The sequence below is a fragment of the Lithobates pipiens genome, unplaced genomic scaffold, assembly GCF_037356315.1.
Source record: "Lithobates pipiens isolate NorthernLeopardFrog02 unplaced genomic scaffold, aLitPip1_a1.2 Scaffold_1, whole genome shotgun sequence".
In the NCBI taxonomy this organism is placed as follows: Eukaryota; Metazoa; Chordata; class Amphibia; order Anura; family Ranidae; genus Lithobates; species Lithobates pipiens.
The window spans coordinates 211,134,819-211,159,973 of NW_027507685.1; the positions used below are offsets into that span (position 1 = coordinate 211,134,819).

The window sequence follows — 25,155 nt, forward strand, 5'->3', positions numbered from 1 at the left end:
GCTGACAGCAGCACCGTGACATACAGCGCTGACAGCAGCACCGTGACATACAGCGCTGACAGCAGCACCGTGACATACAGCGCTGACAGCAGCACCGTGACATACAGCGCTGACAGCAGCACCGTGACATACAGCGCTGACAGCAGCACCGTGACATACAGCGCTGACAGCAGCACCGTGACATACAGCGCTGACAGCAGCACCGTGACATACAGCGCTGACAGCAGCACCGTGACATACAGCACTGACAGCAGCACCGTAAGCAGCCCCAGGAGGAAGTCAGCACAGCACAGGGATGGTGTGATCCCCTCATAATAAGAACCCCCAGGAGGAAGTCAGCACAGCACAGGGATAGTGTGATCCCTTCATAATAAGAACCCCCAGGAGGAAGTCAGCACAGCACAGGGATATCATAAGCAGCCCCAGTAGAAATATGACACCGCTCAACCTCTTCAAAGAGGAGGGTAGGGGCATATAGTACGGTGTGCTTTTTTGGGTCAAGGAAGTGAGCCAAATGAATTAAGAAGGTCTGTGTGCTTGATTAAAAAAATAGTTTATAGACATATACATGGTCTACTGGTCACATGTGTTGAATTCCTCCGAGATCCATGCCTCATTCATTTTTAGAAATGTGAGGTAGTTAACACTGTCGTGAGCTAGGCGAGTACGCTTATCGGTCACAATCCCCCCTGCTGCGCTGAACGTCCTTTCGGACAGGACACTGGATGAGGGGCAAGCCAACAGTTCGATTGCAAATTGGGCAAGCTCTGGCCAGAGGTCAAGCCTGCCCACCCAGTAGTCTAGGGGTTCATCACTCCTCAGAGCGTCCACATCGGCCGTTAACCCAATGTAGTCGGACACCTGACGGTCTAGGCGTTCCCTGATGCTGGATCCGGATGACACCTGTCGATGGGTCGGCTGAAAGAATGACCTCATATCCGAAGTCACCAACACATCTTCAAACCGGCCTCTTCTTGCAGGCGCTGTTGGATTGGTACCCGCAAATCCTTCTCTGGGAGTGGGAATTGCTCCTCTGCCAGCGCACGCAAAAGCAGAATGCAGCATTTCTCGAAGCAAGGCCTGGAAGTGCTGCATTCTGACAGCCCTCTGCGACGGCGGTAACATTTCCGCCATTTTGTGTTTGTACCGGGGGTCTAAGTACGTTGCCACCCAGTACTGGTCCTTGACCCTCATGCTTTTTATACGGGGGTCCCTATTAAAACACTGGAGCATGAAGGCCCCCATTTGCACTAAAGTGGAAGCGGTGTGGTGGCCTGGCTCCTGCTCATCATCCAGGATAATGTCGTCCTCTTCATTCTCCTCTCCCCATCCTCGCACAACAGGGATCCCAGAAAGGTTTAAAGCATGCTCTTCTTGCTCCTGCTCATCCGCCCCGGCACCATCCTCCTCTGACTCCTCATCAGACTCCTGTTGTTGACTTGTCTCAGATAGAGTAGCCCCCCCTGGGAATTCATCCAGCATTGCGACTTCCTCATCTTCCCGCTCCTGCTCCTCCACAGCCTGATCAATGACACGACGCAATGCACGCTCCAGAAAGAAGGCATAAGGTACCATGTCACTGATGGCGCCATGGCTGCGACTGACCAGTTTGGTGATCTCCTCAAATGGCCGCAGAAGTCTGCATGTGTCGCGCATGAGCAGCCACTGGCGCGGTGAAAAAAAACCCAGCTCCCCAGAACCGTTTCTTTCGCAGAGTTCATACAGGTAGACGTTAACTGCACGTTTCTGCTGGAGCAGCCTATCAAGCATATAGAAGGTTGAGTTCCATCGCGTCGGGCAATCGCAAATAAGACGTCTGACCGGCAGATGGTGTCGCCGCTGAATGTCAGCAAGGCGAGCCATGGCCGTGTAAGATCTTCTGAAATGGGCCGAGATTTTCCTTGCCTGCCGCAAGATGTCCTGGACCCCAGGGTATTTGACAAGGAATCGCTGCACGACCAAGTTTAAGACGTGTGCCATGCACGGCACGTGCGTGATTTTGCCCTGTTTCAATGCGCTAAGCAGATTGGCACCGTTGTCACACACCACTTTACCAACTGTCAAATTGAGCGGTGTTAGCCACTCATCTGCCTGTGAACGCAAAGCTGAAAGGAGTGCCGGGCCAGTGTGGCTCTTTGCTTCCAGGCACAACAGACGCAGCACGGCATGGCAACGTCTCACCTGGCATGTGGAATAGGTTCTGGGGAGCTTGGGCGGTGCAGTGGAAGAGACGCTAGCAGCGGAAAAGGAGGAGGCAGCTGAGGAGGAGAGGGAGGAGGATGGAGTAGGAGGAGGAGAAGAAGAGTCAGGCCTGCATGCAATCCGTGGCGGTAAAACCAAATCTACACGGGTGCCACGGGTTACATGCTTGACGGCCGTCAGAAGGTTCACCCAGTGGGCAGTAAAACTGATATACCTTCCCTGCCCGTGTTTGCTAGACCACGTGTCTGTGGTCAGATGTATCTTGGCACCGACACTGTGTGCCAGAGATACATTCACTTGCCGCTGAACATGGCCATATAGCTCTGGGATGCCCTTCTCTGAGAAATACTTCCTTCCTGGGACCTTCCATTGTGGTGTTCCAATGGCCACAAATTTGCGAAAGGCCTCCGAGTCCACCAGTTTATATGGCAGTAGTTGGCGGGCTATGAGTTCTGACAAGCCAGCCGCCAACCGTTGGGCAAGAGGGTTATCCGGCGTCATCATTTTTTTACGCTCAAACATTAGGCCCACGGAAGCCTGCCTTTTTGCAGAAAAATGTGAGCTTGGCGTGATGGAAGGTGGAGTGGAGGACAATTGTGAGGAGAGAGGAGAAGGAGAAGTAGAAGACGAGGCTGGACGGTGAGAGCCTGCAGTGTGGCTTTGTGTGTTCCGTTGCTCCCACTGGGCTCGGTGATGGCTGCTCATGTGCCTTCTTAAGGCGGTCGTCCCTAGGTGAGTATTGGGCTTACCGCGACTAACGCGTTGACTGCAAAGATTGCAGATGGCAACGCTATTGTCAGCAGCGGACACGTTAAAAAAAGCCCACACTGCGGAGCCATGTGCCGGTGTCCTGGGAGCGCCAGATGTGACCGTACATGGTCGATGACTCGCTCCTGATACATTTGCAGTCTGCTTTGTCCCTGCTGTGCAATGTAAGTCATTGCTGCTTCTCCTCCCTATCTGCTGGTCCATATCTCCCTCTGAACTCCCCTCCTCTTCCTCTCTTGTGGGCACCCACGTGACATCACTAGACACGTCATCATCAACGTCACCTTCCCCACCGCTATAAGTAGAGATCTCGGAGTAGGCAGCAACACCGGGGACCAACCTCCTCCTTGGGCTGATCTGGGTACTGGCGTCAGACTGCTGAGTAGCGCTTGTTGCTACCTCCTCTTCCTGATCCAATACCAAGAGTGGCTGCGCATCAGAAATGTCCTCTTGATATGGATCGGAAAATAATTCCAGTGACTCAAGCGGAAGGTATGTGGTGGTGGTGGTGGTGGTCGTGTTGTTGGTGGTAGTGTCTTTGGGGGTGCACATAGCAGAGAGTGAAGAAGAGGGTGCAGATCGAGAGGATGAGGAGGGTGCAGAAGAGTAAGGCTGAGCGAGCCACTCAACCAAGTCTGGTGCATCCTTTAAAGTAATTGAACGCACCTTCTGCAACTTCCCACTTTGGCTCAAGCCTGTTGCTCCTGCCCTACCCCTACCACCCCTGCGGAAGGGCCTGCCTCTTCCTCTGCCTGTCATTTTTTAAATGACCCTGTGACAAAACTCTTAGTCCCTATACCGATGAAGGACTGCTGCAGTATAGGGCAGCGGTCAGCAGTGGTGCACGTCAACCCTATCTATTGTGGACCGATAGCGGTCCTTACAGAACAGCAGACTGTACCGCACTCAAGCCTATGTACCGTAGCACCCTATACCAAGTTACCAGTCCTTATAAGAACTTTTGTGGACCAAGCAGGTTGTGTATTAGTGTTTAGCAGACTGTACGTCAGTCCCTATACCGCTGAAGGACTGCTGCAGTATAGGGCAGCGGTCAGCAGTGGTGCACGTCAACCCTATCTATTGTGGACCGATAGCGGTCCTTACAGAACAGCAGACTGTACCGCACTCAAGCCTATGTACCGTAGCACCCTATACCAAGTTACCAGTCCTTATAAGAACTTTTGTGGAACAAGCAGGTTGTGTGTTAGTGATTAGCAGACTGTACGTCAGTCCCTATACCGCTGAAGGACTGCTGCAGTATAGGTGAGCGGTCAGCAGTGGTGCACGTCAACCCTATCTATTGTGGACCTATAGCGGTCCTTACAGAACAGCAGACTGTACCGCACTCAAGCCTATGTACCGTAGCACCCTATACCAAGTTACCAGTCCTTATAAGAACTTTTGTGGACCAAGCAGGTTGTGTATTAGTGTTTAGCAGACTGTACGTCAGTCCCTATACCGCTGAAGGACTGCTGCAGTATAGGGCAGCGGTCAGCAGTGGTGCACGTCAACCCTATCTATTGTGGACCGATAGCGGTCCTTACAGAACAGCAGACTGTACCGCACTCAAGCCTATGTACCGTAGCACCCTATACCAAGTTACCAGTCCTTATAAGAACTTTTGTGGACCAAGCAGGTTGTGTATTAGTGTTTAGCAGACTGTACGTCAGTCCCTATACCGCTGAAGGACTGCTGCAGTATAGGGCAGCGGTCAGCAGTGGTGCACGTCAACCCTATCTATTGTGGACCGATAGCGGTCCTTACAGAACAGCAGACTGTACCGCACTCAAGCCTATGTACCGTAGCACCCTATACCAAGTTACCAGTCCTTATAAGAACTTTTGTGGAACAAGCAGGTTGTGTGTTAGTGATTAGCAGACTGTACGTCAGTCCCTATACCGCTGAAGGACTGCTGCAGTATAGGTGAGCGGTCAGCAGTGGTGCACGTCAACCCTATCTATTGTGGACCGATAGCGGTCCTTACAGAACAGCAGACTGTACCGCACTCAAGCCTATGTACCGTAGCACCCTATACCAAGTTACCAGTCCTTATAAGAACTTTTGTGGACCAAGCAGGTTGTGTATTAGTGTTTAGCAGACTGTACGTCAGTCCCTATACCGCTGAAGGACTGCTGCAGTATAGGGCAGCGGTCAGCAGTGGTGCACGTCAACCCTATCTATTGTGGACCGATAGCGGTCCTTACAGAACAGCAGACTGTACCGCACTCAAGCCTATGTACCGTAGCACCCTATACCAAGTTACCAGTCCTTATAAGAACTTTTGTGGACCAAGCAGGTTGTGTATTAGTGTTTAGCAGACTGTACGTCAGTCCCTATACCGCTGAAGGACTGCTGCAGTATAGGGCAGCGGTCAGCAGTGGTGCACGTCAACCCTATCTATTGTGGACCGATAGCGGTCCTTACAGAACAGCAGACTGTACCGCACTCAAGCCTATGTACCGTAGCACCCTATACCAAGTTACCAGTCCTTATAAGAACTTTTGTGGAACAAGCAGGTTGTGTGTTAGTGATTAGCAGACTGTACGTCAGTCCCTATACCGCTGAAGGACTGCTGCAGTATAGGGCAGCGGTCAGCAGTGGTGCACGTCAACCCTATCTATTGTGGACCGATAGCGGTCCTTACAGAACAGCAGACTGTACCGCACTCAAGCCTATGTACCGTAGCACCCTATACCAAGTTACCAGTCCTTATAAGAACTTTTGTGGAACAAGTGAGTTGTGAATGTTTAGCAGACTGCAGCAGAAGGGCAGCAGTCAAGTATAATATCCTTTCTATATTTGGAAGAAAGAATATTATACATGTACAAGCCTATTACTGTACCACTGATACCAGTCCTGAAAAGAACCTTTGTGGAACTAATAATAACAGCAAGTCTTTAAAATTACCCTCACTGCCTGACAACACTGCTTCCTTCCTGTCCCTATACAAATTGGCAAAAAAAGAGAACGATTAGTGGTTACTGGAACAGCTCTTTTGTGGACCTTGATAGTAACAGCTAATGATGATGATGATGATGATGATGATGAAAGACTAATCTGGCTGTCCCTGTAGCATACACCGTCCTTTCCCTTTCTCTAAACTAACAAAAGACACTCAGGCTGCTGCAAGAATCAGCAGCACAGCAAACCTATCAACACCTAACACCTATACCAGTCCTGAAAAGAACTTTTGTGTACCAAATAGCTAGTGGTTTATCTCTCCCTACTCCACACAGGAACCTGTCCCTATCGTAACAGAAGAAAGAATGTAAAATGGCCACCGGATCGGGTGTATTTATAGGTTAGGGGGAATGTACAAGTGTCCATGTGCTGTCATGTCTCAATTGGCTGTCCTGTATCACATGATAAACGTGTCACCAAAGGTTAAAGTTCTTGTATACATTAAACACGTAAGTCCGCCGCGGCGAACGACGGAAAAAGGCGTTCGAACGTGCGGACCGCGAATGTCGGAAATTCGCCGCGAAACGACCGCCGGGCGAACCGTTCGGCCATCACTAATTGTAGGAACTGTTAGGCCCAGGAATGGTTTGTTATATGTAAAACACTTCAAAATATGTAATAAAGTATCTGTTAAAGTGGACCAATTTTTTTGCTTAAAAAGTCACAGATGCAGTGGAACTGATGTAGGATTTCCCAACTAGAACATAAACACATGCATTGCAGGAACTATCAGGGTCGCAAAGGTTGGGCCCTGGAGTTCCGCCTGCCCCAAGACCCGGACTGGGGTTCCCCAGTGGCTGCAGTGCTCTAACCTGAGAACGTCTCTCTCACAGCCCAAAGCCAACACTGACATTTACCCCTCCCCAGATTGATGGGAGAGGAGAGAGTGAGCTGATAAGCTTCTCCTCCTCCCGCGCTCTCCTCCCATGTCTGCCCTGCCCACATTTCCTGGCAGTGTTGTGCCTCAGAGGAGGGGAAGTGGGGACAGAAAGCTTGAATTCCAGCTGCCAGATGAGGAAAGGTGCAGCCTGCCGATCCATCCATCTATGAGTGAAGTGTCCCCCCTCCCTTCCTCCTGTCACCTGCCTACCAGTGAGTACACTAATGTTAGAGGGACTCTGATCTAAGGGGCGCTCTGTGCACTCTGATGTGAAGGGCTCTCTATGCACTCTGATGTAAGGGGGTCCTGCAGATTCTGATTTAAGGGAAGCTCTGTAGACGCTGATGTAAGGGGAACTCTATGGACTCTGATGTTAGAGAGCTCTGTAGACTCTGATGTAAGGGGGGGTCTCTGCAGACTCTGATGTAAGGGGCTCTGCAGAAGCTGATTTAAGGGGGGCTCTGCACACTCTGATGTAATCGATGCTCTGGGACCCCTGATTTAAGGGGTATCCTGGGAACATTGCTGTAAAGGAGAACTCTGCAAACTCTGACGTAACCGGGGCTCTGAGAGCCCTGATTAAAGGGGAAAGCTGGGAACTCTGATATAAGTGGGGGCTCTGCTTTTTCTATCCCCTTATATCAGAGTTCCCCTTTACACCAGAGTCTGCAGTGTTCCTACTTAGATACGAGTTCTCAGTGTTCCCCCTAAATTAGAGTCCCCAGAGTTCTCCCTTACATCAGAGTCTACAGAGTCACCCCTTTATAGTGTAATATAGGTATAGGTAACTCTTCAGATTCAGATGTAAAGGGGAAGTCTGTAGATTCAGATGCAAAGGAAAACTCTGCGGATTCAGACATAAAGGGGAACTCTGCAGATTAAGATGTAAAGGGGGACTTGTGTGAATAAATCCATTCAATTAGAAATGTTTTTTAATCACAAAATATATGTATAGTGTATACTACAAAAAAGTGTGCCTCCAAAGTGTTTGGATTTGGCTTGAAAAAAAGGTGGCAATACTACTCAAGATGGCAGCAAGGGTGTCCACTGTGGGACCGTAACAAAGGGCCTTACAATGGGAGTAAAGGACCCTGGGATCAATGTGAAAGGCCCTGGGTTCAGAGGAAAGAGGGGGGTCAGGGGCACCTCTGAACACACGGTTGGGTGAGAATTGTGTGTTAAGTGGGGCAGGTTTTTTTTTATAAGGGAAACACATTGCACTTGTTTATATGAATTCACTTTGCTAAAACTGGTGTAGCATTATAATACAGTGTTAGAAATAAACTAAACACACACGGTCTTCCCCATATTGTTTTACACTGGTGGTACTTTAGTGGCAGATGTGACAGTAATGAGGTCTGGACACCCCAAAATTGAGTCAGAAAACACAGTGCCTTATAGCACCCTTATGTCTGCAACATGAATTTGATTTAAACCTTTTCTTTAGGTTTCCATAAGGACGGGCTAAAACTAACCATCAATGCACTCTGTGGCACTTTAGTAGCCATTTTTTTCAGGAAAAGGTGTACAGCACACTGGATGAAATACATACAAATCTGAAAAATATATTTTTTTTAGGGTGAATCCAATGGTTAGAAGACAAGAAAAAATATGTGTAATTAATATAGTGGTAAGAAGGCCCTTTAGTTGTGGTGATTATAGGAAAAATTCATAAGAATGAAGGCTAAAAAGTGTAAGAGACGTACGTTTATTGGATGTTGCAGTAAACTATGCATAAGCAATTATTTATACTGTAATGTTTTGTAATGATTGTTTGAGTATAATCTCATATCAAGCGTCCCAGTATATGCTGGAGTGGTATTCTTTCATAATAAGTATAATTTTCCACCCAGTGGATTTACTGAAAATGGTTCTTATATATATTTTTTTTATTATTATTTATTTAATAAAGAAAATGCAGTATCCAAAAAGATCAAGTCAAAAGACATAAGACATAAAAGAAGGTACAAAAAATGAAATAGGAGGGCTTGGACTTTTTAGGAACGAGGTATATGATATAAAAAAACTATACATTTATTAGACATAGAAAAGACATCTAAAAACATAGAGCATCAACAAAGCAAGTCAGTGTAACAAAGTTCCAATGGTATAGCCAGTACATAGCCATAGGAGATAACATAAATGGTTTAAGTATGAGGTACCACTCATTCCAACATAAATATGTTGAATTCCGAAAGAGGGCTATGTAGTTGATTATGATAGTAATAACGTCTTTGGCTGTACATGTTACATGCTTAACACTTCTTCAGGATCATCGAGCAGACTTACTACATAAGAAACAAAATATACATGATGAGAAATATCATAGTAAGTATAAAACCATACAAATACAATAAAAGAAGTTTGATATGGACACTGCGACCAGGAAACTCTGGGGGAAGATGTTAGAAAACCCCCGGGCAATGAGATGGACTCAACTAACATCCGGTCACTTAGTAGAAATAACAAAAAGTCCAAAAAATGTGAAAATAAAATCCTTAAACAACCATGCATGACCACATACCATCCACACATGGATATTCATGTCACATTAACCACTTGCTTACTGGACACTTAAACCCCCCTCCTGCCCAGACCAATTTTTAGCTTTCAGCGCTGATGCACTTTGAATGACAATTGCGCGGGCATACAACACTGTACCCAAATGACATTTTTATCATTTTTTTTTTCAGCTTTCTTTTGGTGGTATTTAATTACAGCTGGGAGTTTTATTTTTTGCTAAACAAACAAAAAAAGATGCAAAAAAAAAAATCATGTTTAATAGTTTGTTATAAAATTTTGCAAACAGGTCATTTTTCTCCTTCATTGAAGTGCGCTGATGAGGCGGCACTGATAGGCTGCACTGGTGGGCACTGATAGGCTGCATTGGTGGGCACTGATAGGCTGCACTGGTGGGCACTGATAGGCTGCACTGGTGGGCACTGATAGGCATAGTTAAGGCGGCACTAATAGGCACAGATAAGGCGGCACTGATGGGCAAAGATGGGCACAGATAAGATGGCACGAATGGGTGGCACGGATGGGTGGCACTAAGGGGCACTGATAGGTACCACTGATAGATGGGACTGATGGGCACTGATAGGTGGCTCTGATAGGTGGCACTGCTGGGCATTGATGGGCGGCACTGATGGGCACTGGTAGATGACACTGATGGGCACGGATATGTGGCACTGGGGTGCAGCACCTTTGTTGAGGCAGATTGTGGGCACTGTTGGGTGGCACTGTGGGCACTGCTGGGTGGCACTGACGGGGGGCACATATTTTTTATTGAGGTGGCACTGGCAGGGGGCAGGTGGGCACTGGCAGGGCTGGCCGTGATCGGGACTGATGTCCCGATCATGGCCACCGGTGATCGGCTCTTTTTTTTCTCCTCGTGCTGTCAGCGCGAGGAGGAATAATAGCCGATTACCGGCTCCGTTGTATCACATGATCGGCTGTCATTGGCTGACAGCTGATCACGTGATAAGGGGTCGGGATCGACCCCTTGCTCGGATCGGTGATCAGGCGAGTCTCATAGACTCGCCGATCACAGAGCGCGCCACGCACGCCCCTCAGGGGGCGCGCAGGCCGCTCGTGCACGGGACGACGTCAATAGACGTAGTCCCGGCAAAGGAGGTCCGCGCTGTAGCCGTCATTTGGCTATAGCGCGGGTCTCAAGTGGTTAAAAAGAAAACAAATTTCACGTAGTCCAATGATAGAAAAAAGGGTACTGCCTCATTTATATACAAGGAGAAGATGTAAAGACAGATAGAGGAAACAGAAAGAAGGAGAGAGAATAGGAGGGAGAAGAAAAAAAAGGGGTATATTGAGTAAAGGGAGTATCATGATCCAGAGGAGGGTATTATTTCATCCAGTAGAACTTACATCAAGAGAGGGCTTTATAAATAAACATATTCCACAAAGTCCATATGTTGGAGTACACTTCTCGTATATGTTATGAGGTAAACACAGGGTCTTCCATCACGTTCAATTCTTCAACCTTGTTGAGCCAATGGCCGGTGGGTGTGTGCCTTTCCAGGTAAGGGGAATACAAGTTTTAGCCACATTGAGAAGATGGCAAAGCACCAACTTTATACATTTTGGCAGGTATATTGGAAGCATGCAAGAGGAAGAAGGCCGGGTCCTCCGGAACAGCATAATCTGTAGATTTTTGAGTGATCCTTCAGACCTTACTCCAGTACCCTGTGAGTTTGGGACAGGACCAAAAGATATGTAACAATATGTTCCCTGTTCCTTCCGACACTGCCAGCATCGATCTGTGGTGTTTGGGAAATATTTATGTAAAAGACAGAGTATGATACCACCGAGTAAGGATCTTAAAACTGGTTTCTTGGATTCTCATATAGATTTAGGACTTCAAGGAGAACCAGATATTAGTCATCTACAGCACACTGGATAAAATACATAAAAAATTCCATATTGTTTTGTATTTTATCCATTGTAATGTATACCTTTCCCTGACGTTATGGCCATGGAAGAGCCACAAAATGCATTGATGGTGTTTTAACCTGACGAGCATATCCTCTATGTGTGCTAAAAAAGGTTGCTTGACCCTAGGATAGGTATCCAGCAGCCTTATGAATGTGAATGTATGTGTCACGTACCTTACAGCGGAGTCAGACTGCTGGGGGTGACCTCTAGCACGGTTTCGGTCTCCACACCCCTGGAAGTGGGAACAGGGAGTGTGGAGGCAGCGAAAGGGTGCAGGTGCCTGCGGCTTGGAGATGAAGACCTGAAGATACTGGGTCCTCCCGGATGAAGAGGCGTAGGCCGTTCACTGGTGAAATACAGCGGGAGCCAAGCAGGTGTGAGGAAGACACTGCACGTCAGGAACAGGCTAGGTTGGCAACTGGCTGGCAACAAGGTACAGAAACGAAAGGCAGGTGCGTAGTCAGGGACGAGCAAGGGGTCTGGTAAGGTGCTGGCAGTGAGGTACAAAATCAGGAAGCAAGCCGAAGTAGGAAATCCAAGCCGAGGTCAGAAATAGTCCAGGAAACAAGGATGATCCAAAAGAATAGTCGAGCAAGCCGGTAGTCAGGAACAAGGTCACAGGTACAAGAACGATCAGGTATTCCAGGGACAAGCTGAAGATGATCCAGCACTGGTATCAAGTCAGGATCCTGTTTATATAGGGCGGGATGTGCCCAGATTGGTGGACTTGGTCGTGCGTGCGTGAGTACGTGCATACGTTCGGTTGGCGCGAGTGCGTCCACGTGTTCATATTGGCGTGCATCCGTTCGTACCGGAACTCGCACGCCTCTGACGGGGACACTGTGCATGGCCCTTGAGACGAAAGTGAATCGCTGCTACACAGAGACGGACATTCACATGGTGAGTTCTCTGACAGTATGCTTACTGCAGTTTTTGCCATACATTCCAAATATGTACAAATATTAGTGTACCTAGCATACTTGGCAACTGGGAGTGATTTTTTTTACACCCCTTCCAAAAAGAAATTACCTGAAACTATGAAGAGGATCGCCCAGCCTACAGAACTGACTTGTGAGTGTAGCTAAATATGGCTAGCAGAGGGGAAGGTTTTGGGGGTGAATAAAACTTGAGCCTCATCGCTTCCGGCGCCACATGTGAGGGAGCGAGGAACGGCAGCTCCGGCACTTCTCACATACAAAACCTGCTACACTCGCCCGCAGACAGCAAGCGAGTCCCAGTCCACACATCGCACGAAGAAGGTATTGGATGGAATGTACCTGGTACCTGGTCCATGCCCCCCCCCCCCCCCCCCCGCATCACCGTAACCTCCGAATCAGAGCTCTCCCAGCAGAGCCTATTTAGAACCAACATGGCAGACGGTGCTGATGCCTCATGCATCACAGAGTCTCCTACAGGCCCTGAACAATACTTGGCTAAGGCCCCATCCACATCTGAGGAACAGTATGCGGGCATAACTCAGGCGGTTGCAGCACCCACGATAATTTCTGTGGTGGATAGGGCCATAGCCGCAGGGATAGCTCAGCTAAGAAATGAGCTAGGTGACTTTTAAGTAGAACACTGCATCTCTGATCTTAAAGATGAGGTACATAATTCCTTCACCACAGAACAGCAAAATAAACAGGGCCCAACTGTTTATTTTTGATAAGCTGGATGATCTGGAGAACCGCTCCAGATGGAATAACCTGCGGGTTATTGGCCTCCCTGAATCCTTCAATGCTGATACACTGGTCGACATTTGTGCCATGTGCATCCCACGTGCCTTGGGGATCACATCCCCCTGCACAGTGGAGAGATCACACCAACTAGGGGCACCTTCTAATGACAGGCGTACACCGAGACCTGCTGTTGCTTGTTTTTTTAACTATGCTGACAGGGTTAATATCCTAAAATCATTCAGAAATTCTAAATCTTTTTTGGAAATTGACTCACTCAAGGAGTAGAGAATACACCTTCTTCTCGCCCCCTCACCAATCACTCTCTAGAATAGATTACACCTCCCTGAATCCTCTCCTTATTGAACATGCATCTGAACCATGCATCCACAACATTGCCATCTCAGATCATGCTCCAATCTCAGTATTGTTAACGGCACCTGGGATACATTTACATCCACCAACTCATTTCCTATGCCTCTAGCTACAAAAACCTAGCTTCAAAAAACTCACCAATCCATAGAGAAGCTGGGCAAAAAGCCAAAGACTGCTTCAATTTGTGGGCAGAGGCACAGGAAAGGATCCACCAGTCACTATTAGATCTCAATTACCATAAGTACGGCAATAAAGCCGGCAAACTTCTAGCCCATATGTGCAAAGACTCTCATACCCCTACACATATAGCCACACTAAAGAGCAAATACGGAAACCTGGTCACCTCCCAAAACAAATCAACCTAGTCTTAGAGGAATATTTTGCCTCACTGTATGGACAAGATCCTATTGACGAGCATAAAGCTGCATCTTTATTAGATAAAATCCTGCTCCCCACCATAGAAAAATCTCTCCTAGCGCAAATGAATACGCCAATATCCCTCAACAAAATAATACACACAATTAAACTGCTATCTCCAGGGAAAGCACCGGGCCCCGACAGGTGCACCTCTGAATTTACAAACTTTCTCAAGACGCCATAGCCCCCACATTCCAATTGGTATATCAAAAGATACTAGATGGGAACCAATACCTGCCCACTGGTCTTCAAGCCCACATCAAGCTTACCTCAAAGAAGGGCAAAGACCCCACTAACCCAGGCTCCTATCGCCCAATCTCAATCTCTCTTCTTAATCTGGACTCCAAATGGCTCTCCAAAATTATTGCAAACAGACTTGCACCCATTATGCCAAGCCTCATTCACTCCTCCCCAGCGGGTTTTACCCAAGGAAGAAAAAAAGAGAGAAAAATGTCACGCTACAGAAAAAAATCGGAAAAATCAAATCCTGCCAGTGCAAAATTAACATTGAAGAACAGCGCTCTCTTCAAAAGTGCTTAATTCATATACCACCCCCGGAGATCAATGTCCCAACCGGGAAGCTGTATATGGAAAATTAAATAAGATAAATAAAGTGCTCTACGATGTCCCAACCGGGAAACTGTATATTAAATCAGATAAATAAAGTGCACTACAATTACAATCGTAATGAATGTGACTGTCAATAACCCATAATGCAAAAGTGTCAATCGTGAATTGAATATAGAAATGTGTACATATATAAACAATTCTAAAAATTGTAAAAAAAACATATATGAATAAACAATCAGATGTGTCCTTATGACAGTCAAGTGTATCCTTATATAACAGTTTCGTGATACTTCACGTTGTCTCGGGGCACGGGTCTCTCGTGCCCCGAGACGACGTGAAGTATCACGAAACGCGTAGGGAGGTGTGACACGCTGTTTATTGCCTTATGAATCATACCAGCTGGAGAAGGACAGATTTGTGGAGATTTGCGTACGGCTGACGCTTCCCACCTATTATGCCTTACCTTACTGCTTGTTTGTAAGTGTTTTTTTAATTTTAAATTTTTATTAAATAAGCGTTTTTACACTATTGGAGTGCCTTTTCTTCCCTCTCTTATGGTGGATCGATCATACATCATATACAAACTGGAGTTTTGTGATATTGAACTGTTACTCCGAAGGAGGGTGGAGTTTGGAGGATTGACGAATTTATACAGCCTGGTTTGATCCTCTCATAAGCGAATTATCTTGTGACATCTGGTAAGGAGCCAATCCTGACTTTTGGTGGTGGTGCACAGTGGCATGTTTCACGGTTTGGTGAATGAAGCAAAGAATTACCCTTTTTGAACACTAATAGGAACACGTCGTGTATTGCATTTATGAATAATTGACTTTACAGATGGATCCATCTTGAGGACTGTTATATAAGGATATATTTGACTGTCATAAGGACACATCTGATTGTTTATTCATATGTTTTTGTTTTTTTTTTAGAATTGTTTATATATGTACACATTTCTATATTCAATTCACGATTGAACTTTTGCATTATGGGTTATTGACAGTCACATTCATTGCGATTGTAATTGTAGTGCACTTTATTTATCTGATTTAATATACAGCTTCCCGGTTGGGACAGGGTAGAGCACTTTATTTATCTTATTTAATTTTCCATGTACAGCTTCCCGGTTGGGATATTGGTCTCCGGGGGGGTATATGAATTAAGCACTTTTGAAGAGAGCGTGGTTCTTATATGTTAATTTTTACCCAAGGAAGATCTGCTACATCCAATATTAGAAAGGTACTAACAGTACTGGAAATGGCCAGACATAGCGCCTCTGAGGAATCGGCTATAGTAACACTCGACACAGAGAAAGCCTTTGATAATGTCAGCTTTCACTGGTTGAGCCTGGTATTGTCGAAGTTCGGCTTCTCTGGTTCATTCAGCCACTTTATACATACGATGTACTAAGCCCGTTGGCCAACATAGTAGCTGCAGGACATGTTTCTAATAGCATCCGTCTTCACAAAGGCACCAGGTAAGGTTCTCCCCTATCTCCCCTACTACTTAATTTAGCACTAGAACCCCTCTCTAGACTTCTACTCTCTCAACCCAATCTCCATGGGATCAAGATACGCTCACTACAACTCTGCACATCACTGTTCACAGACGATATTCTTACCTTCACTTCAAACCCCTGTGAAGACTTGATACACAGCCAAGAAATATTTAATATGTTCAGGGCCTGCTTGGGCTTGAGAATAGAGAATACATTTCTTCAAAAGTGAAATCCTTCCCCTCTTCAGAGCCTGACCCCACCCCCCCTCCCCCCAGAATGCTTCTTCAATCATCCCCATAGAAAAAGATCACATCACCTACCTGGGGATAAAAATAGGGAAATCACCCTCCTCATTCTACTAACTGAATTTTCTCCCCGTCCTCCACAAAGTCATTATGGAATTGGAAAACTGGTAATGCCTACCTCTCTCGCTGTTTGGCAGATGCCATCTTTACAAGATGGTCAGTTTCCCCATATTACTATACCCCCTTCAAACGATCCCCCTACTGAAAAAACAAGGACCACCAAAAACTATACAAAGCTCTAACCATCTTTTTATGGAAAGGCCGCAAACCTTGCATAGCTCTACAAAAATTGCCCCTGCCCAAACTTGAAGGTGGTGCCAATCTCCCCAACATAAGATTTTACAATCTCTCCTGTGAATGGGGCTATACTATATTGGACAACACTTGCCTCCATGTACTCCAACCATGCACTAGAATCACAAATGACTAGTCCATATGAGCTCACCTCATTGCTGCATTGTGGGACCGGAGACATTCTCCCCCATCTGAAACATAACCTCCTTATCCGGGACACGGTGGTGGCCCTTGAGAGAGATAGGGAAAAATTTAGGAATTTCTCCCCATATGTTCAACCATCTTCCTATATGTGGGTACCCACGCATCAATTATCCACTTTTTCCTCTTAGGCTTCCAATGGGATTAACATTGACAGCCCACCACCTACTATACATCAAGCAGGCAACTAGCTTTGTGGCCAGCATATGTCCTCCGAAAAACCTACGCTTCAAATTATCATTACTGGATACATTCCTAAGTCGGAATCTTCATAAAATCTATGACCTATATAACCTATATAAGCCTCTATTAGTTAGCTGCAAGACATCATACAACTCTTCCACTTTCTCTTCCTGGAACAGAGATCTACAATCCACAGATCCTCTCAACAACATCCTAATGGGTTACAAGACCACTTGTGCATTTATAACAAACACATTTTGTCATGAGCAGCAATATAAATTCGCTGATTGGGCCTACATCCCACACCTAACAACCAAACTCGATCTGGACCGGACCAAATGCCCACTGTGCAACATGTCCAGGCCCTCACTCCTACACAGACTATGGTCTTGCTCCCACATTTTGACTTTCTGGAAACGCGTAGAACTTTTTGCAGCTACAATTACGGGTCTTATTCCCCACAACATTTTCTCTTTACTATTCGGCTCCTTGGATACTACCACGTTAAAACTAACCAAGCTTCAATCCAGAATCCTCCAACATAATAAGCCTGGATTGCTACGTGCTATATGGCAGCCAGGAGGGCAATCCTAAAAAGGTGGATCTCTTCTACCCCCCCCACCATCAAAGATTTAAAAACAGACCTACTGAACCTACTCAGGCTGTAGAAAATGGACTTCGCCAACCATCAACAATATCTTCTATTCCAACACAAATGGGCCTCATTCATGGACAAGGCACTATCTACAGCAGACTATCAGGCCCTAACGGATCCGGCACACAAAATTAAGCACAGCCAGTTGTCCTAACATCCCCCCGGTCAGTGCCCAGGTCTTACTGATGTCCACGAGTCTCTTCCGTTAACAACACCATTAAAATAATTTCATACCCCCCTCAACCTCTACTCTCTAGACTCTACTCTGGGCACCCCACTGGTAAACAATGTAAAGTAAATCTTCCCGTCGGACCCTTTTACTTTGGATCTCTTAGGAACTCCACAGACCCCAGCTATACCACTCCACCAGACTTCCATTTTTGTTGTTCTGTTACAATGTTGGCTACATACCTAGGCTACTTATCTGTACTCAGTGGTTAACCCACTGGAAGTTAGATCGGCCAAGGTTCACTCCCTTCCCTGTCCTCAATATCCATTTTGTTACATTCGCCCCCAATCACCCCCCCCCTCCCATTTTTTTCAGTAGACTAACTCTTGAGTTTGTTCGATTGCTTATATTCACTAATCTGTATCACACTATGATTTACTGGTTTGTCTACTGTATTGTTATTTTGAAAACCAAAATACATTTTCAGTAATAAAAAAAAAAAAAACCGAGCCTGCTCCCCTTATACTCAACACACATATGCCACAGTCCATTTGCTCACAGAACAACTTCAGGACTGTTCTTAGTGCAGTGGTTGGTAGTATTTCATACAGCTCAAGGCACAGAATGCAATATTTAGGAGTATGAAATGTACAAAACGGTGGGGAGGATGTATCAAAACTGGACCGGGCAGAATCTGGAGCAACCGTGCACGGCAACCAATCAGTTTCTAGCTTCAGCTTGTTCAAGTTAAACTTTGAAAATAAAAGATGATTGGTTGTCCTGCACAGCTGCTCCAGATCCTGTCTGCTTCAGTTTTGATAAATTCCCCTTAGTGTCTCTAGTACAGAGTCCAGGACTGCATAACAGCCAATTTTATAGTATCCAACCAAAATTACCCCCTCTTCCCACTACAAATTATTTCCCCCAATGTCCCCAACAGTACAGATCTCTCATAACATTCCTTAATCCTTCCTCCCAGCTTATCTCCTCAGTACAGATATCTCAAGACAGAATGACCCCCCTAACATTTCTCAATCCCCTCTCCAACCCAACCCCTCAGTACAGATTCCCCTCTCCCCACTACAGACCCTTCAGTGTAGGCGCTCTCCTCTCCCCAATACTGACACTGCCTCTCCCAAATACAGACTCCTCAGTACAGACATCCCTCTCCTCAGTACAGACACTTCAGTGTAGACACTCCCCTCTCTGCAGTACAGACTCTCATCCCCAATACAAACCCCTCAGTACAGACACCCCTCACCCTCAGTATAGACACCCCCCCATGCCCATACACCCAGTACAGACACCTCAGTACAGACACCCCTTTTCACAGTGCAAAGCTCTTAGTACAGATCTCCCCCTCCTTAAACTCACTTGCCACTCCAAAAGACAAGATTCAGTGGCAGTTCAGAGTGAGGGGAAGTTCTCTCCTCAGCTCTTTCATAGTTGCAGGGAAGGAGGCTGAGTCTTTCTTTTAGTGTTAGGCCAGGTCACTAGGGATCATTAATTTGCCTGCTCAGAAATCTATAATAGGCTATATGGGCATTGTAGTTAGCTATGGTTGGACTGACAGTCTTGGTAACACACCTGCCAATCAATAAGCGTATATTGATTGGTTTATGCAAAAGTTATAGCTTCTACAAAATATACAAAATAGGGGATAGATTTATAGCATTTTTATTATTATTTTTCTACTAGTAATGACGGCGATCTGCGATTTTTATTGGGACTGTGACATTATGGTGGACACATCAGACACTTTTGACACATTTTTGGGACCATTGGTATTTATACAGTGATCAGTGCTATGGAAATGCACCGATTACTGTAAAAATGTCACTGCCAGGGAAATGGTTAACACTAGGGGTCAAATATGGGGTTAACTGTGTTCACTGTGTGTGTTTCTAACTGTAGGGGGAGGAGAGTGACCTAGAGGAAATGACAGATCTTGGTTCCTAGCTATTAGGAACTCACGGTCTGTCTCTCCTCAAAGAACAGAACAGGGATTTGTGTGTTTACACACACGCAATCCTGTTCTGGCTCTTGTGCCTGCGATCGTTCGTGGCCAGCAGTCATCGCGACCATCGGGAGACCCCCCGAGTGCAGCGGGCACACGCCCGCCTGTTATCCCGATTAAAGGAGCCGATGTATAGCTACAACAGGTCGCAGGATCGCGCCGACCTGCTGCAGTATAATGACAGTGGCTGATAGGCAAGCGGTTAATACAAGAAAGTACTTTGCTCGCTTTGGAAACCGCAGCTTGGCATTGCATTATTAAGCTTATGATCTTCCAAAACCCCCAGATCCTTCTCTGCAATTAACTCCCCCAGTTGTACTCCCCCTAATATATATGATGCATGCATATTCTTAGCCCCAAGGGCATAAATTTACATTTATCAACATTAGACCTCATTTGCCACCTAGTTGCCCAAATAAACAGTGAATTGAGGTTGACTTGGAAGTAGGAGACATCTTGTAAGGACGTTATTCCACTGCATAGTTGGTGCTGTGGAATTAATCAGTTGTTGTGGACACATATTAGTCCTTGGATTTTGGATGTACAGATCTGTGCACACAAGCAGGGTACATAAGAAAATGTTACCCAACACTGCAATTCAAAGAACTCAAGCACAGCTTGCTAAAGTAAACCCACCCCCTAAAATATCATATAAGCTTTAACATGATAATATTATGTGGAAAGCCATTTTTTTCCCAGATTTAATTAATATAATAGCTGGTGCTACTGATATAAGAGGTCCTTGTTTGGGCACTTTGCATTGTGAGGTAACAATACTTTGTCCCTGTTTCCCACAATCTTCTGCATGTACCGTAGGTCATCCTTTCACACACTCTCTCGAAGGAAAAGAGCTTTCTGTGCTAATTCAAATAACAAAGGATAAAAAAAGATCCCTTCCCTCTCCCACAGCATTTTGCTGCTTACATGACATTCAATTATAATTTACATCGACTTTAGAAGACCCGGTAGTGCTTACACTCTTTACACTAATCTCTCACGATGCAGTTTCATAGCAGCTTTTCCTATCACAGCCAAAACTCATTGTCAATATGGCTGTCAAGCCCTCACATATGTATGGCAAGGAGGTTGACTTATCCAAAATCACCCCTCCAAGTTAGCTAACCCAGGTTCAAAGTCTAGGCTGTGGATTATGTTTACAAGATGTTCAATCTAGCGAATTGCTATGGGGTGGTGAGGCTAACTGAATGCGTTTAATGTAAAAAGCCAGTTTTTGGCTTCATGCACATACTGTTGCCTGAAGGTCTATACTTTAAGGTATTACCAAATCACATGTTCTAACATGCATGTTTTAATGCACTATGATAGCTTGCTGTTCCATGAGTTTATTTTGCTGTTTCCTTGATAATGGCATATTAGGTATATATAATATCACTGCGTACAAATGCACATGATGGTCAAGCAAGTTGAGAAAAAGTGAACAAATTTATTGGTAAATGATTAATTAAATAGGCTCCGCTATCTGGGCTTCACATACATCTGATACGAACGAGGTAAAACACCATTTTTTCCTGGTTCTGGAGTTATGTCAATATCTTCAGGAGCCTTATTTGTTTCTAGTGAAAATTTTTGCAGTATGGTAGTCAAGAAAAGGAAGATCTCCATTCGAGCCAAACCCTCGCCGAGACAAATTCTCTTCCCTGTGAAAATATAAAATTCCAATAATATTTAAAATAGCTTCATACTTAAAAATAGCATTAGAAAAATATTACTAAAATAATTTAAAGCTCAGATCTGTGTGTATGTAAATGGCCGTTAGAGGCATAGAAATATTATGTGAAGTATTTGTAGAGAATAAGAGATTTTTTTCCTGAAAATGCATCATTGGTAAAAATTGAATTACATGTTAACCACTTAAGGATTAGCCTCGTTTTGAGATTTTGGTGTTTACATGTTTAAAACAGTTATTTTTGCTAGAAAATGACTTAGAACCCCCAAACATTATATATTTTTTTTATAACACCCTAGAGAATAAAATGGCGGTCGTTGCAATACTTTTTTTCACACCGTATTTGCACAGTGGTCTTACAAGCATACTTTTTTGGAAAAAAATTCACTTTTTTAAATAAAAAAAATGACAGCAGTAAAATTAGCCAATCTTTTTTATATATTGTGTTACGCTGAGTAAAATCATACCCAACATGTCATGTTTCAAAATTGCGCCCGCTTGTGGAATGGCGACAAACGTTTACCATTAGAAATCTCCATAGGCGACGTTTAAAAAATTGTACAGGTTGCATATCTTGCATTACAGAGGAGGTTAGAATTATTGCTCTCACTTTACTGATTGCGGCTATACCTCACATGTGTGGTTTGAACACCGCTTTCATATGCGGGCGCTACTCACGTATGCGTTTGCTTCTGTGCGTGAGCATGGTGGGACGGGGCACGTTTACATTTTTTTTATTATTATTATTATTATTATTAATCATTTTACCTTTTATTTTGTATTTTTACATTGTTTAAAAAAGATTGTCACTTCTATTCCTATTACAAGAAATTAAAACATCCCTTGTAATAGAAAAAACATGGCAGGTCCTCAGATCTCATATTTAGACTAAAATGCAACAAAAAAAAATGTAATTTAAAAAAATCATTTAAAAAAATTGTCCCTTTAAGAGCTATGGGCGGAAGTGATGTTTTGACGTTGCTTCCGCCCATCAATTGTATGGAGACGGGTGGGGGCCATCTTCCCCTCCGGTAAGCGGCGAAAGGCACTGGATCACTGCGTGTGGGCCCTCTCCCACCACCGATAAATGTGATCTCATGGTGAATCGGCTGCAGGGACCACTTTTATCTTGTAGCGGACCACATGCTGAAGAAGGGGATACCAGGGTTATGGCAGCTAGTTGCTGCCATAACAACAATATCCTCCTTCAAACAGCCGTTGTAAAACTGCGACGGGCGGTCCGTAAGTGGTGAACATAAAGCTATGTTAACAGTCTGACGGTGATTTAAAAATTAAGAGAATACAAAGGTTGAAAATCTAAATTTTTGGGGGAAAAATGCTGCCCCATGCTCATTTAGTTTCTTGTCACATGCCCTGAGGTCTTCGCATATGTTCATGTGTTTAGGCTGGCTGTTCTTTCCCTTTCCCAACATAGATCACAAACCCATGTGCCTAGGCCTTTAAACATGTGGCCAGTGCTGAAAGGAGCCACGAAAAGCAAGTTTCCCCAGGATAAGTAACAGTTGCTTTCCTTCTGTTTTTCTATCCTTTATTTACCCACCCCTGCAATAATTTTTGTTTTTGTACTGAGCAAGCAGATCAAATACACAGAAGATCCAGGGAGAATTTCAAATTAGCAGCAGAAAGAAAATTCATAGCATCAAATTTGAAGGAAGTTCAACCATAACCAATGCGTCTTGGGGCATCTTGAAGGAATTGTAGTGTTGATATTAAATATTATTGCTAAATGCTTGGTAACTAAATGGTAATAATATTACATGTCGTGTCCCTCAGCAGTTGGTTTTTTCAGACATATTTGCCGAAATATTTTCAATACCTGTAGAAAATGGCATAAAGGCATCACTGTTCTTGAAGAGCCCGTTTTCATCCAGAAAGTGTTCAGGGTCAAACTGTTCTGGGTGCTTAAAATACTTGGGGTCCTTGAGCACAGAACTCAGCAGGGGGGAAATCAATGTAGCCTGAAACAAAACATCCAAACTTTAGTTGCTTTTCTTGTTAAACTCTTTAGTAGAGATTTATATAGGATCATAAAGGGGTTGTGTGCACACAATTTAGGATTTATTTCATCTAATATCAGCCACATATATAAACCCTGCTTCTTTTCTACAGAAAACAGGATAGCTCTGGATTGTTAGCATTAGAGTAAATTAGTACAGGAATCCATTGAACCCCTCACTGGATAAACACCAGAACTAAAGAGCCTGTGTTCCATCAACCATTTCATTAATGATGTATTTCCTTATGTTTGAATTTAGCCAAAGTCCAAAAACTGGCAATAATATTACTGGTGACATCACACACACACACATACAGTGCACCCATCTTATTATATTAAATACAGAGTGCCTATTGACTAGCTCCAACTGTGACCAGAGGCACTCCCCAAAATTACAGTTGGAGTTCAAAACAGTTCCATAATGAGCAAACTAGCTGGATATCCCTACACATACATTGACGGTACACTTCCCACTGAAAATAAAGTACAAACAGAAAAAGGTAACAATGGACAACTGTAGATGAACGGATATCCTAATAGAAATGGAGGGCAATCAAGATTTTTCTTATACTTCTTTTACTGTCCCAAATCCATCTGCTGATAGAACAGAGCCTTGGAGGCATTCTGCACATGCTCAGTTTGGTGTGTATTTTTTAGAGTTTTCTTTTGAGAGGGTGCATGTGATCAGCACAAGGCCAATCAGGACTGTCCAGACATAATGTTAGGGGTCATGCAGCCTCATAGGACAGTTAGAGTAGAATTAAAACTCCTCCTTCAAGCTTTAACCAGAAGCTGATAGAAATCACAAGACTGCTATATATACTGATGATGAGAATTTATATTTACTCAAATAATTGTTCTGTGTACTGTGGGAGACCAGATACAGTGAATGCAGGCTCCTGGGTTTAATAACACTTTCAGCATAAGGATAAATTGACCAATCAATAAATTGATTTTTGTTACATGTGAAGACCAGTATAGATTCTTATCTTATGGATTTTAAACATCTAGATTTCCCCACCTTTGGTATTTTGTATCCCCGGAATTCTGTGTCTTTGCTAGTGGCATGTGGCACTCCAAGGGGCACTATGTCAGCAAAACGCTGGATCTCATGAATCACAGCATCTGTGTATGGCATCTTGCTACGATCTTCCATCGATGGGCATCGGCTCTGTCCAATAACATTGTCTATTTCCTCCTGAATCTTCCCTGTTAGAGATATTACATCATTAAACGTGTATTTATAACAGCGGGCAACCTAGCTTTATTTACCATAAGGTACAGGTCATTGCCTAGATAGCAGGATAAAAGACGGTAAAACTTAAATGATACATTCTTTTTTCCGATTTTGTTTGGGCACTATTGATTACATGATCTGACTCCAGTTAATTATCAGAGTTGAGGAATTAGAGTGCATGGAGGAATCATAAGAATGTCTGCATCTGGGGAGTATTAAGATGGATGGGAAAATGAGCTAGACCAAGGGTGTCCAAGCTTTTGACTTTCTTGGGCCACATTTAAAGAAGAGGAATTCAGCAGCACAGTGGTGTAGTGGTTAGCACTCTCACCTAGCAGTAAGAAGGGTCGCTGGTTCAAATCCCAACCACGACACTACCTGCCTGGAGTTTGCATGTTCTCCCTGTGCCTGCGTGGGTTTCCTCCGGGTGCTCCGGTTTCCTCCCACAATCCAAAGACATGCAGGTAGGTTAATTGGCTTCTGTCCAAAATTGGCCCTAGTATATGAATTGGGACCTAGGATAGTGGGCTCCTTGAGGGTAGGGACTGATGTGAGTGTGCAATGTACAGGGATAGGGACAATTGTAGACACTTA

The 25,155-nt window shown here is 44.7% G+C and overlaps 3 protein-coding genes across 3 annotated transcripts in view; 2 read left to right on the plus strand and 1 right to left on the minus strand.

The window, feature by feature from the left end:
- The window catches only part of LOC143982614 (cytochrome P450 2G1-like), a 212,355-nt gene extending 205,784 nt beyond the window's left edge, over positions 1-6,571 (plus strand). The window contains exon 11 of the transcript XR_013274489.1: positions 6,496-6,571. The gene's annotated coding sequence lies outside the window, so the exon portion shown is untranslated. The remainder of the gene's footprint in view (positions 1-6,495) is intronic.
- Positions 1-6,571, plus strand: part of LOC143982627 (cytochrome P450 2G1-like) — a 93,582-nt gene extending 87,011 nt beyond the window's left edge. The window contains exon 10 of the mRNA XM_077481522.1: positions 6,496-6,571. The gene's annotated coding sequence lies outside the window, so the exon portion shown is untranslated. The remainder of the gene's footprint in view (positions 1-6,495) is intronic.
- A 14,473-nt stretch (positions 6,572-21,044) lies between these two features.
- Positions 21,045-25,155, minus strand: part of LOC143982679 (cytochrome P450 2G1-like) — a 30,924-nt gene continuing 26,813 nt past the window's right edge. The window contains exons 8-10 of the mRNA XM_077481604.1: positions 24,346-24,533; positions 23,145-23,286; positions 21,045-21,278 (exon numbers count right to left, since the gene is read on the minus strand). Of these exons, the coding sequence (XP_077337730.1) occupies positions 21,097-21,278; positions 23,145-23,286; positions 24,346-24,533 (512 nt within the window). The 3' untranslated portion in view covers positions 21,045-21,096. The remainder of the gene's footprint in view (positions 21,279-23,144; positions 23,287-24,345; positions 24,534-25,155) is intronic.